Genomic DNA, 12,229 nt, shown 5'->3' with positions numbered 1-12,229 from the left:
ATTGTCTAGCAATAAATCTGACTTCCGCTGCCATGAACATGTTAAGTTTTCATTTTTAAAATCTCCAGATAAAAACACTTCTCTTTTTAAAACTAGCTTGGTGTACTTCTGCCTCTGTTTCTAACAGACATCCCAATTATAACAGACTCTGTGCAGTTTTGTGGCAAAAGAATGCACAGTAGGAGCCCAAAAGCGTAAAGCACTGCACTCCGATGCCCTTTCCCCCCCCCCATTGTGTGGCAGCTCTGCACAGCCAGCCCCACAGACTGCTGCAGCTCAGTACAAAGCCCTACAGTTTTGGAAGAAGTCTGAACTTCTTCATGCATTTTCCCCATATCAAATCCTTGTGCTCTGGCAGGCAACAGTGGAAAATCTGACTTCACTAAGTGGACCCGAATACATCTGAAAAAACATTTTGGATGTGAAGGAAGAAAAAAAGCAAAACTAATAATGAACACAGATAATTCTTTTAATAAAAACTTCTGGAAGCTTCTTGATACTCTAAACGCAACCTGATTCTATTTGTAAAGTCTGTATTCTTTGACTCCTATATGCAGTACTGCTGCTATGAACCACACCCCATGTAGTTTTCTGCAAAGCAAACCTTAAACTGCACACACAATTACTCAGCTGATTTTTGTTCTCCTATTTTTAAGCTTAATTTCCAGTATGAAATTATGATTCTCTATTCATTGTATCAACGTGTCTTCAATCAATATAGAGCTTTTACCCACTCCCCATGATTCATCAGCTACTTTTGTTTGATGCACAATCAACGTTTACTCCATACAAGTTAAAATACTCTGAACTTATAACTGTTTCCTATCTTCCTATCTGACTGAAGGACCATCAATATGGTAAAATTAATATATAATAGCCAATGTTAGACTGAATAAAAAAAAGGATAGTACAAACCTTGTAAGTCATAAGATCAGACAGCAACATAACATGCCTCCTATCAATGCTCATACCATGGTTCACCATTGTATATTGAATCTCATTGATAATGGTGGTTCGAGCAGCTTCAATTCCTAGTGTTTTCTCTACCTACAAAAAAGATTATGTAGGATTAATGAATAACCTTACACAACATGTGTGCCTGAACAAATATCATCCAGTGCCAGGCAACACAGATATTAATAGTATTTTGTACACCTTTGCTTTCGAAGTATTTATAGAAAAAAAAAACAAACTCTGAAGTGAATTGTGATGCCAACCAAATTATTCTCTTGTGTTAATGTCTCCTGATAACTCCCGTGAAATAAAGCTTGATTATAAATTGCAACATCTGAACACAAAAAAGCACTTGTAATAAAGATGCTACTGGAAAATCAAAACCAAAAAACAACCATACCAACTAGCACGTTACCTCGTAAGTGTTGTTAGAGGATGTTTTTGTTCCTTTCACTCCATGAGTAGCCATAACAGCTCGCAGGTTATCACCTTCAACTAGAAGTTTGTATTTTTCCTTACCACTTTGTTCATCAATATGGATGACAGCTCGGGAAACCTCTGGTATACCTTGCACTACAACCTGCACAGAACAAAAACACAAATTGTTTCAATGTCTACAGCAATACAGTATAAAAGAGAAACCTTAATTTAAACCTGTTTTGGGACTTCAGTCTTTGGAGCAGATACTAAATGTAGAGGTAAGTGAAATCAGATATTGTGCTCTTGTCTGCATTAGTGCAATATGACTCACTGTACCAGTAAACCTTACTCACCACCTATATTTTCTATTTTATATCATCACACATACTCCATATTCAGACCTGTCTCTCTGTATGGTAGATCTACACAACTGAAAAAGCATCCTGCCAATAGTAAGGTTTACTTATCAGTATTCTTAAAAGTCAAAGTAGCCAGTCTCCTCATAAAGCTGCAAAAACGCCACTTGTAATGAAAGAACCAAGGCTACAATTTTATTTATAAAGATTACTAACAGAATCTTTGTTTTCACAGTATAGTAGAAGCATCAAAATCAGAAGTTCTGAACTCAGGTTACTTTCAGTACTGTCAATATCAAAACCAACTATTTCATCTTCCCACCAAAATGTTATTGAATATCTCCCACAATAACACAAAACAAAGCCTTTGTTTTAACCTTTGGTAGTTCTTCTTTCAGGGACTGCAATACATAATACATTGAACTCTTGCTATTTTCACGAGGGGTCACACATACAACTGCTTCTCCATGGACAGCAACATCTCCAGGTTTCACTCTGAGTTTAGATATGCAAATTGAGTAGCGCACAGTTTCTGCATTCACCTGTGAAAAAAATAAATAAATAAATCAGCAAACATCTGAATATCTCAACATATGTAAATCTGCTCAAGGACATGCAGCAGACAATATTTCTGCCTTCCCAACAGGAAATCAAAAAGTGGAATTCAAAAAAGCAAAAGAAAAAAGCCCCTAAAATTACTCTTTTAATTTATGTGATACACCAACCTATGCTGAAGGTCATAGGAACTAATAGAAACATACAGACCTGTATGTTCCTAATGGATGGAAAAAAAAAAAATTAAAAATAAATAAATAAATAAAAATCTTGCTTTGAAAACACCACCAAGAAATGAATTTACATTCTCATTTCCAAATCTATGAAAAATTATCTGCTTTGCTAGTAAAAATAACAAAACAAAAAGCAAAAGATATAGATGTAAATATAGCCACAGAGCACCCTCTGTTCACTTTCTATATCCCATTTCATAGATTTCTCATTCTTTTCTTTCATTTTTATTTCTGTGAAAGGATTATAACACCCTCTGGAACCTTCCAAAAGCATGTTCTGATTAAGAGCTTGAAAACCCACCTCTAATCTCAGTAGTCTAATGCGCTCTAAAGACAGCTTCACTAAGATGAAACAATCATCTGGAAGAAACACTTCTTCAATATATTCCGATATCTTGAGGAAATGAAGATGAAATAGTTAGCAGATAAGGATGCTTAAAATGCTTCATAGTAATTGTCTCATACTTAAATATAAGTCACTGCCAATAATACAATTTTTCCTACCTCTCCTAACAAAGTTTTCTCAATTCTTCCTTTCACCAGTCGGGCAAAATCAGGATCATCATCTTTGTCCAACTGTGCTGTTATAATAGGTGTGCTATAAAGAATAAATATCCAAGAAAACAGAGTTAGAAAATTGCTGAACAAGATTAGAGATGGCAAACATGAGTTACAGCTCACTTTACAAAGCCCAAGAGTAGCATTTAAGAACATAGAAAGACTGAGTCTCCTCAGGTACATTTAAAGAATATTTGTGTACTTTAGGTTGCTAAAAATTAAGCAAATACATAAGAGATCAAAATAACACAATAGTTACTATTCTGATGGCCTACACTACTCTGGTATTATTTATGAGTAACTTCAAGGATACACATGTAACTTTCACTAAACACTAGAAAGTTTCACAATATGATAGATCCCAACAGCATACTAAACTTGAGTAAAAAATTTCCAATTTTCTAAACTAAAAGCAAAACAAAAACACAAAACTGTTCTATTTTCTGGCTTTAAATCGTCACTTAGTTACAAAGACATTAGGATCCTTCTTATCTGAGTATTGTATGGATTCAGTATTGCCTAGCATGTTATTGACAATAGGAAAAAGCTATCGCTATGTTTTTCCATCAGATTTCACTTAGAGAGGGAACTAAAAATAAACAAGTAAATATTAGCACCTAATTGCTTTTGAAGCATTAATAATTTCCTTGATTCTTGGCACACCCAAAGTAATGTTCATTGAAGCAACCCCAGCAAAATGGAAAGTCTTCAGAGTCATCTGTGTGCCAGGCTCACCGATGCTCTGTGCACAAAGAGCTCCTACTGCAGAACCAGGCTCCATCTGTGCCCTGACAAAGAAAGAAAGGGTCTCATAAAAACACAAAGAAACATGGAACTCAAGTAAGGCTATCCTATGCAAGCAAAAATAGAGACTATCCTGGTAGATGTAATAGGAGTTTATTACTCGTGAGGTTTTTTTGGTTGCTTGCTTTGGTTTTAAATAAACAATAGGAGAGGTTACGGGCGCAGTGGTATAAGCTGCTGCTTGCAGCACTGGAGGGCCCGGGTTCGAATCCCCCCTGTGGCGCAGGGGGTAGAAGTGCCGCTTCACTACACAGGGGGCTCGAAACCTGGGAGTTGGACTCTATGATCTCTAAGGTCCCTTCCAACTCGCACGATACTATGATACTATGATGATAACCAATGCATGAAGGCAGTGATCTAATTCAAGGCAAGAGGATGCCTTATGATATAGGCATGCCACAGCCTCACAATAACATCCAGAACAGAAAACAAAATACTTGTCCCCTCATGCCCAAAACTATCAGATAGTACATTGTAGATTCCTCATTCAGAAAACTCCACAACAAATATTTTCAAAATTCCCCCTTACATTTTTAAGCACAAGAGATCTTTATTAAGTCTTCAATAAATTACCAGACAGACTACTTCAAATTAGAGCAAAATCCAGACATTAATGCCTCCTTACTTCCAACTTAATAAAACTTACACTGATGACTTACTTCCCCTCCCCTTCAAGTTACACATTTAATGGGAGCATCCCATATTTGTCCCCTTCTAAAACTTATGTACTTGGAGTACTGGTTGTCCTTACAAGACAGAAAATGAAGTTGAGTACAGTACACTATGCAATCTCAAAATTGTTTACATTCTCCCCTACAATTTTCTTCAGATCCTGCAGTTAATGTTCTTAAGCCCACAATGTATTTGATGTTACTAGCTCTTCACATTTAAGAACACATAAGACATATATTTTAAGGTTATGTTAGTAATCAAATTACATCAAAATCAAACAAAATGGATGCCACCAACAACTGCATACCAGTGAGCAAATCTCAGGAGACTGGAGACCTTTAAGTAAATGAAATAACTCTTATGGATAGTGTAGATGTTCACATCTCTTACTACTACTACTACTTTATTGTAATAAAAAATAAAAAAAAAAGCTTCCCAACAGTCCATAGAAGATTCAAGAATATCTTAGTATAAAATGGACAGCTTAGATCAAGATAAACCATTAACACTGTTATGGACTGAAATTGACTTATTCACCTATTAATTCTCATAGAGCCTATGGAGACAACAATCTCTTGCAAACAGAGGAGGAAGAGAACATCTGTCAATGGATGTAAAAATATTGTCCATTCACATAATACTTTCTCCCACTCTGGACACACTGCTTTTGGCTTTTACCAGAGTCTGCTATCAAAACAGGATCTGTGGACATAACTGGTAATTAGCTATAGAAGAAAACTGTGCCTCTGCAAATATCCCTGAAACATAGTGAATGGAAAGGACATCTGGAACCCCATCAAGTCCAACCTCCCCCATTTAAGCTCAGTAGCTTGCACAGGAAAGTGACCTGGTAGTTTTGATTATCACCAGAGAAGGAGACCCCATAATGTCTCTGGACAGGCTGTTCCAGTGCTCTATCACTCTCAAAATAAATTTCTTCTCATTTGCTGACAGAACTTCCTGTGTTCCTGCTTGTGCACAGTGCTCCTTGCCCCATTGCTGGGCACCACTGAAATAAAGCCTGACCCATCCAGTTGACACCCATATCCTTCAGATATTTAAAAGCATTAACAACATCCCCTCCTCAGTCCTCTCTTCCCTAGGCTGAACACCCTCAGGTCTCTCAGCCTTTTGTCATGAGGGAAATGCTTCAGGCCCCCAATCATCTTTGTAGTCTTGCCACTACAGTAGTATGACTCCTGTTATCTCAGAAGAAATATGCCTGAACACAAGCAGCTAAATGTATATGGCCAAATCTCCTGATGTAAGACTTAAAGAAATAGAATATGAAACATAAAGTATTATTATGCAGTGTAAGAGGAAATCAAATGAGTGAGAGTCATCTAACAAAAGAACCTGATTAAGACTCAACAACAGAAAAATGAAAACTATCTCACAAGTCTCAACTCTGCCTTAAGAAACCCATCTGTAGGTGGTAATACTTGTTTTTATTCACATCCTACTTTAGTCTTGCAAGTTTTACTGAGGTCAAGGAGGTCAACTACTTTTTCAAGTTGCAGTCACAACAGAAAACACAGCGTACAATAGCAAAATGTTGTTTTGAGCATTTGAGGCACTCCTAGATGCAAACAAAGCAAAAATACTAAACTGGTTAAAGAAACAGAGAAAATAAGCCAAATTTACCTCATGTATTTGTCCCTACAGGTCTCCAGAAACTTCTCCAGTTGCGTTGGAGTAATCCTATCCAACTGATATAAAACCCGTGGCTATAGAGAGAATAGAACAGTTGAAAAAGAAATATCTTATGAAGACTTAAAATAAAATTAAAAATAACATTGAACTATTTACCTCTGTTGTGCCATTGTCATTGATACCATATTTGTCCCTAGTTTTTTTTATCTTCTCAGAAACACCTTTGATGAATTTTTTTATTTCCTGAAATTACATGGAAACAACAGTGAGCAAAGATACATTCTTCACGCTGAAATCTTCAATGACTATTTCCTTAGGGATCCAGATGAAATGCATACAACAGGTTAACTGCACAATACAAAGAGAAACATTAAAACTAAACACACTACAATCTAGCAAATCAAATTTACTCTTGTGAATTAGTAGCAACACAGAGGAGTACAGTCTACACTGAATAAAAGCATCCATCCTGAGCACACACTGAAAAAAAGGAGTTCTGAGACAGTGGTCTCAAAAATATGATTTTGATTCCATAATGACAAAACCATTTTCACTCATTTCTCAGTATTCAAAATAAATCAAAATGGAAAGGACTGCAACAAGAGAAGTAAAGGATTCCTGATAAAAATCGTTCAGTTTCACAAACATACTTACTCTGGGGTGGGAAGGAATGAATCCAGATTGTCAAATACAAAAAAATAACCTCTTATAACTGACAGAAATAAGTCAGTCCACATTGCTTAGTTCAAATGATTTCTTTATACTGCAGAGAGGTTTCGCAACAAGAGCATTTAAAATAAATTAATACATAAACCAGTCACTTTCTTAAGTTTACCCAGAGGTAGTTGTAATAGAATCATAGAATCACAGAATTACCCAGGTTGGAAAAGACCTTGAAGATCATCAAGTCCAACTGCAGCCTAACCAGTACCCTAGCTCTAAAAATAGTCTTTACTGGAATGCCAATGGAAATAATACTGTTACAAAAAAATCCAAAACTTCTTTGCTTTGGATATAGATATGAAGCAGGTCCATGATTAAACTTTTCATGCAAGTGGACTTGAGGCAAGTCACTACTATAATAGCTACTGAAAACCAAGATATAAATGAAAAAAAAAAATTGAAAATCAAGAGGAAACCCTCTCCATCCACTTCAGCAACAATTTAAGCAAGCCTCCACAGAAGAGCAAAAGGTTAGATATTTTTAGTCCATTTAAACCCCTTTACCCTAACAATCCCTTCTGCCAACCAGAATGATTATGTAGTATTACCTCTTCAGTCACTACTGGACTCCTTCGAACTGCAGCAGTAGCTGGGCAATGAAAATAACTTGCAAAGTTTAGTAAATATTTGAGTAAATACCTTTTTTTAATTACTCCATTCATAGATCACTATAAAAGCCCTTCTTTTACAATCTAACAATCTTCCTCAAAATAGAACATCCTTACTCTCATTCCAAGTACTTGTAGACAGTTCATCATGTTCTGTGACTATTAGAACAAAGATCAAATGAAGGGACTGACAACAGAAGTGTGCTGCAGAAATGGATGCTTTATGTTGTTTCTCATTTGTATGAAATAGGTTGCATTCATACATTTCTGCCCTGTTTGCCCTGCAGTAAATCATCATAACTCACAAATGAAATACTGTGGCGTTCTGAATAATTTTGATCATTAGAACGTTGGATAAAATTGATAAATTCAATTATTTTCTAAGTTTAAAGTAATAATGCATTATTAGAAAAACTAATCTTTTTAATGGATTACTAAAAAGAACACTCTGAGACACAAGTCAACAACACCTGAGATGCTTTAAAGTAATTCCACCTTGAAATACACTTAATTTGTGGAAGGGTAGAAAGGAAAAATGACAAAAACATGATACCAACTTCTCCCTCTAGAACAACATAGGATAAGCTCTTTTGTTTTTATTTACTCTCCTAAAAACCAAGGTACAGAAACAGTAACAACCACAAGAACTCAAGTGATGGTGTCATAGTGACTGAAGAATTAATCATCTGGAAATACAGAAAAAATCTTCAACAGGAAAATACGTAACAGCAAAGCAAATGGCATTGTGACCAATTTTATTGCCACCTTTTACATTTTGACAATCCCAAAGTAGTAAAATATATGTTTAAGTGTCTAGCATTATAAACCATTATGTTCTATATGCAATTCTGCATTATAAATAATGTATCATTCGATTAAGTTTTACTTCCATATACTAGGAACAAAGAAAGAACAGTGAGAATGATAAAACTGAGGAGTTTTTTCATTATCAAAACATTTTATTCATGTGGAAGTAATAGAAAAAAGTGACCTATGACTCTCAACTTTCCATGACCTTTTAGTAGTTTATCTAAACTACAGGTTAGTTCAGGCTACAAATAAAAAGAGGCAGATGACTCCTTTCAAGTCTGTCCCTGTTTATGGAATCATCATTTTGCACAGACAATGCAGCCCCAAGTAATCTTTTTCATGCAGTCCAAACCTACGAAGTCTTTTAGACTGGACATGTTTAACAAAAAAGCAACAAACTGACTTCGTAAGTTTCTGTAATAGCCAACACTTAGTTAAAATAGAAGTCTACAAAGCCTGATCACTCAGGTATTTAAATCATTTTTCTCAACACTTAAGTTAGTAGGAGCATCTATGCATGTTAAGCACAGCTACTACTGGAATTCTCACAATTAAGAAGCCCACTGAAATACACCACAATTCATCAGAAAGCCATTCAAATCCAGTTGTATTAATTAAGTAAGCTCCGCATGTTCTACTACCAAGGCCTTTTCTGTATTTGTACCACACCTCCCAGTGTTTATCTTCTGTCATCTCCAGAAAATAGGAAAATAATTTTCTTGATACAAAAAAAACAAAACAAGGTTTCCTTATTTCCATATGAATAAAGTTTTCATACTCTGTATTTTAATATATTTAAGTGCTTCTAATCAAATGTTAAGCCGTATTGAAAGTCGGTCCAGCCAACAATCCACTTTTTCCATCAGTGGATCTCCCTCTAGTGAGCACATAGCACAAGCTGAATGAACACAGACTACTTGAAACAGGTTATTTAGACATCCTGCTTTCTAGACTAGAGTGGATAAGCCCATCACAATAACTTCCTCAGAAAATAACAGAAGAAAGAGAAAGTACAGAAAAATAAATATTAAGAAAAAAAAAAAGCATGTTAGCATTGATGTAAATTGAAAGAATGAATTCTAGAAAGGCAACTTATGCACCAAAAGAAAGCTTCCTCAAACCCTCAGATTACTAAATAACTTACTGCAGTGATGAACTCATGTCATAGCTTTCATCATTAAAAAAAGGACTTGGTTAAATTACTATGCTTGATACCTAAATTAGAATTTAACAAGCAGTACTGTATATGTGCTAATCAATTTCTTTAGCACTATATACACATCTTCAGCTAAAGCACTAACAATAACGCTCACACAGTGCACACACATGCTACAATTACCTCATTATATTTTTCATAACCTGTATCAGTTAATGTCTTCAAGGTTGAACAGAAAAAAAAAAAAGGAAAAGAAATGAGAAAATGTAACAGCATATGAAACTAAAAAATAAAAGTGAAGCTCATTATCATTAATGTTAGGTAAATATAACACTTCAACAGGACAAATATAGTTAACTTCCGCTGATATCATTAAAAATGAATCACATCTCAAAAAGAACAGCTTTATCTATGAACACTGGCATATTCCATTTTATTCCCCCTTATAGGTGCATTTGAGATTCATGGTTTATTTCAACTTTAAGTACAAGTGATTTTTCTGCTCTGCTCTAGCAATGCACATCACATTGCTCACAGCTTTCGCTATCGTAGAACTCTGAAGTACTCCGATCTGTTAAAAAGAAACCCTTTAATACCAGGTTATTAAATTCATGTTGCTGTCATCACTGCCAAAAATCCAAAGGTTCAACTTCTACATATCCACAGTAAGCTTATTTCTGCAGTTTCTTATCTCTGCCTCCTGAAGTAGTCTCAAGCAGGATACTCTCCTAAATACCCCAACGTGTGAAGCTCTTTTAAACAAATAGTTTTTTATAATTACAAGCTCAAACAGTCATGTGAACATTTACTCATCCTTGAAAGAGATGCAAATACTTTCCAAAAGATAAAATCATTTAGAGCAAAGTACTTCATATGGCTGAAGGTTTATAGCTGGGTTAGTATTTAAGGAAAACAATGTAGAAAGGTATAAGAATCTAGTTTATTGAAGGAAAACGAGCAAATGCTTAAAAACAGCTCTTCAGAAGGTCAATAATACCAAAACAAATGCATGAAACAGATTATATAGTAGTTTCTGATATGGAATCAATGAGGACTGTTTAATTTTTGACATCCCAAAGAAAGCACAGAACTGTACCATTGTGCATCAAGCAGAAATGCCAGAAACACAGCTCCAATCAGATCAGTGATAACTTATACCCAAAAAAAATCACTAACTTATGTCTGCATTGTGAACATCTACCACATTAAGTACAGCTTGTCCTATCTCCCCACCTCTAAAATATACAGAAGCCTACTACTGAGCATACTATCATCCCTGTTACTAATGCATAAAATTCAATCCTACAGATTGATAAAAGCATTTTATTTAATTACCTTCAATTATTAGGTAAGGTTAATGACAGCATGATAAGAAAGCAACAATATTACCTGCAGAAAACTGTCTCGGCAGCAAAGAAATTCATTCTTCTTCATGATAGATTCAGATGTTAACACCAATTCATTTTTACTAAGGGCTGGTTCACTTCGGCATGGATATACAGCCTTAAGTGAAAAACAAATTATTCACTTAAATGAAATTTCATTGTAGAGAAATAGAATAGAGATATATGCAACTGATTAACAATGTTTTTTTTTTTTTAAGTTCAATATTTGACTATTGTGAAAAGGCAGCTCACATACATTTGTGCTCAAGCAAATCTGAAGGTATACACATGCAGATTTCTAATTAGAAATTTCTAATTTCTAATCAATTTATTACACTCAGATTACTGAAACTTAGACAATCATTACAGCAAAAGGCTTTATGTACATTGTAGAAAAGAAAGCAAAACCAAAAATAAACAATATTTTTTTTTCAAAAATCACAATATTTCCAGAGTTACTCAACAAAGTGTTAGGATGACATAAGAAGTAATTCAGCACAAAAACCAAATCTTGATTTAAATAAGAACTACTTTGTGCAATTTAAATCCAACATAACATCTGACTGAATCAGTAGTTAACTTCACTACTATACGGTGTTATATATATACACCTATGTATGTAAGTGTATGAGCAGTGAAAAATGGTATTCTTCGGTTCTAGTCACTCTGTTCTAATGTAAAAGGCATCTGTAACTCTTAGCATACATATGCTGAAAAACCCTGATCAGGACCTACCAAAAAGGTGATTTTTTTTTTTTTTTTTTTTTAATTGAAACAATGATCTGCATAATGTCTTTCTCCTTCTCACACACTTCGCTTGGAACAAAATGTCAGTAATCCTTACTCTGATATTGTCTAGAACTCGCTTAAATTCCAGTGGTTCATCCTTCCCTTCCATTGCTGCAGGATCCAAACCATCTCCTCCATAAATAAACTGAATAATGTCACCAGTAGAACTTCTGACTGTCAAATCATACTGTGAACAAAGATCTTCAAGGGATTTTACCAGCCGCCTCTTAGGAGAAAAAAAAAAAAAGATGCAGGGAAGATAAAATGGGATTGTTTTATTAGCTGGGACCATAAAAGTTAGAGAAAATGGAGTCAGGAGGTACATTTGACAGAGCAAAAGCCTATTCTAAGCCATACATTCACCTTGACCTTCCCCATAGTATGAGACAAAACCATTTTGTTACTATTTCTTATACTACAGAATTCCTGAAAGCCAGACTGCAATAACTTATTAAAGCCTGAAGACTATTCGTGATTATTTGTAACAAAAAACATTTCACATCTTGTATTCTTTTGTATTCCTCTTGTCAGGTTTCTTTCTCAAGTAATATTA

At 34.9% G+C, this 12,229-nt stretch overlaps 1 protein-coding gene across 2 annotated transcripts in view; it reads right to left on the bottom strand.

Moving 5' to 3' along the window:
* Positions 1-12,229, bottom strand: part of POLR3A (RNA polymerase III subunit A) — a 32,588-nt gene that overhangs the window by 4,653 nt on the left and 15,706 nt on the right. For both annotated transcript variants that reach the window (XM_072339523.1, XM_072339524.1), the window contains 10 exons: positions 11,732-11,902; positions 10,892-11,005; positions 6,362-6,448; positions 6,197-6,279; positions 3,694-3,864; positions 3,023-3,116; positions 2,820-2,912; positions 2,108-2,272; positions 1,370-1,534; positions 916-1,047 (listed from right to left, as the gene is read on the bottom strand). In XM_072339523.1, coding sequence (XP_072195624.1) covers positions 916-1,047; positions 1,370-1,534; positions 2,108-2,272; positions 2,820-2,912; positions 3,023-3,116; positions 3,694-3,864; positions 6,197-6,279; positions 6,362-6,448; positions 10,892-11,005; positions 11,732-11,902 — 1,275 coding nt within the window. The remainder of the gene's footprint in view (positions 1-915; positions 1,048-1,369; positions 1,535-2,107; positions 2,273-2,819; positions 2,913-3,022; positions 3,117-3,693; positions 3,865-6,196; positions 6,280-6,361; positions 6,449-10,891; positions 11,006-11,731; positions 11,903-12,229) is intronic.

The sequence above is a fragment of the Excalfactoria chinensis genome, chromosome 6, assembly GCF_039878825.1.
Source record: "Excalfactoria chinensis isolate bCotChi1 chromosome 6, bCotChi1.hap2, whole genome shotgun sequence".
Classification (NCBI taxonomy): Eukaryota; Metazoa; Chordata; class Aves; order Galliformes; family Phasianidae; genus Excalfactoria; species Excalfactoria chinensis.
This window is presented reverse-complemented; position numbering and strand designations above follow the sequence as displayed.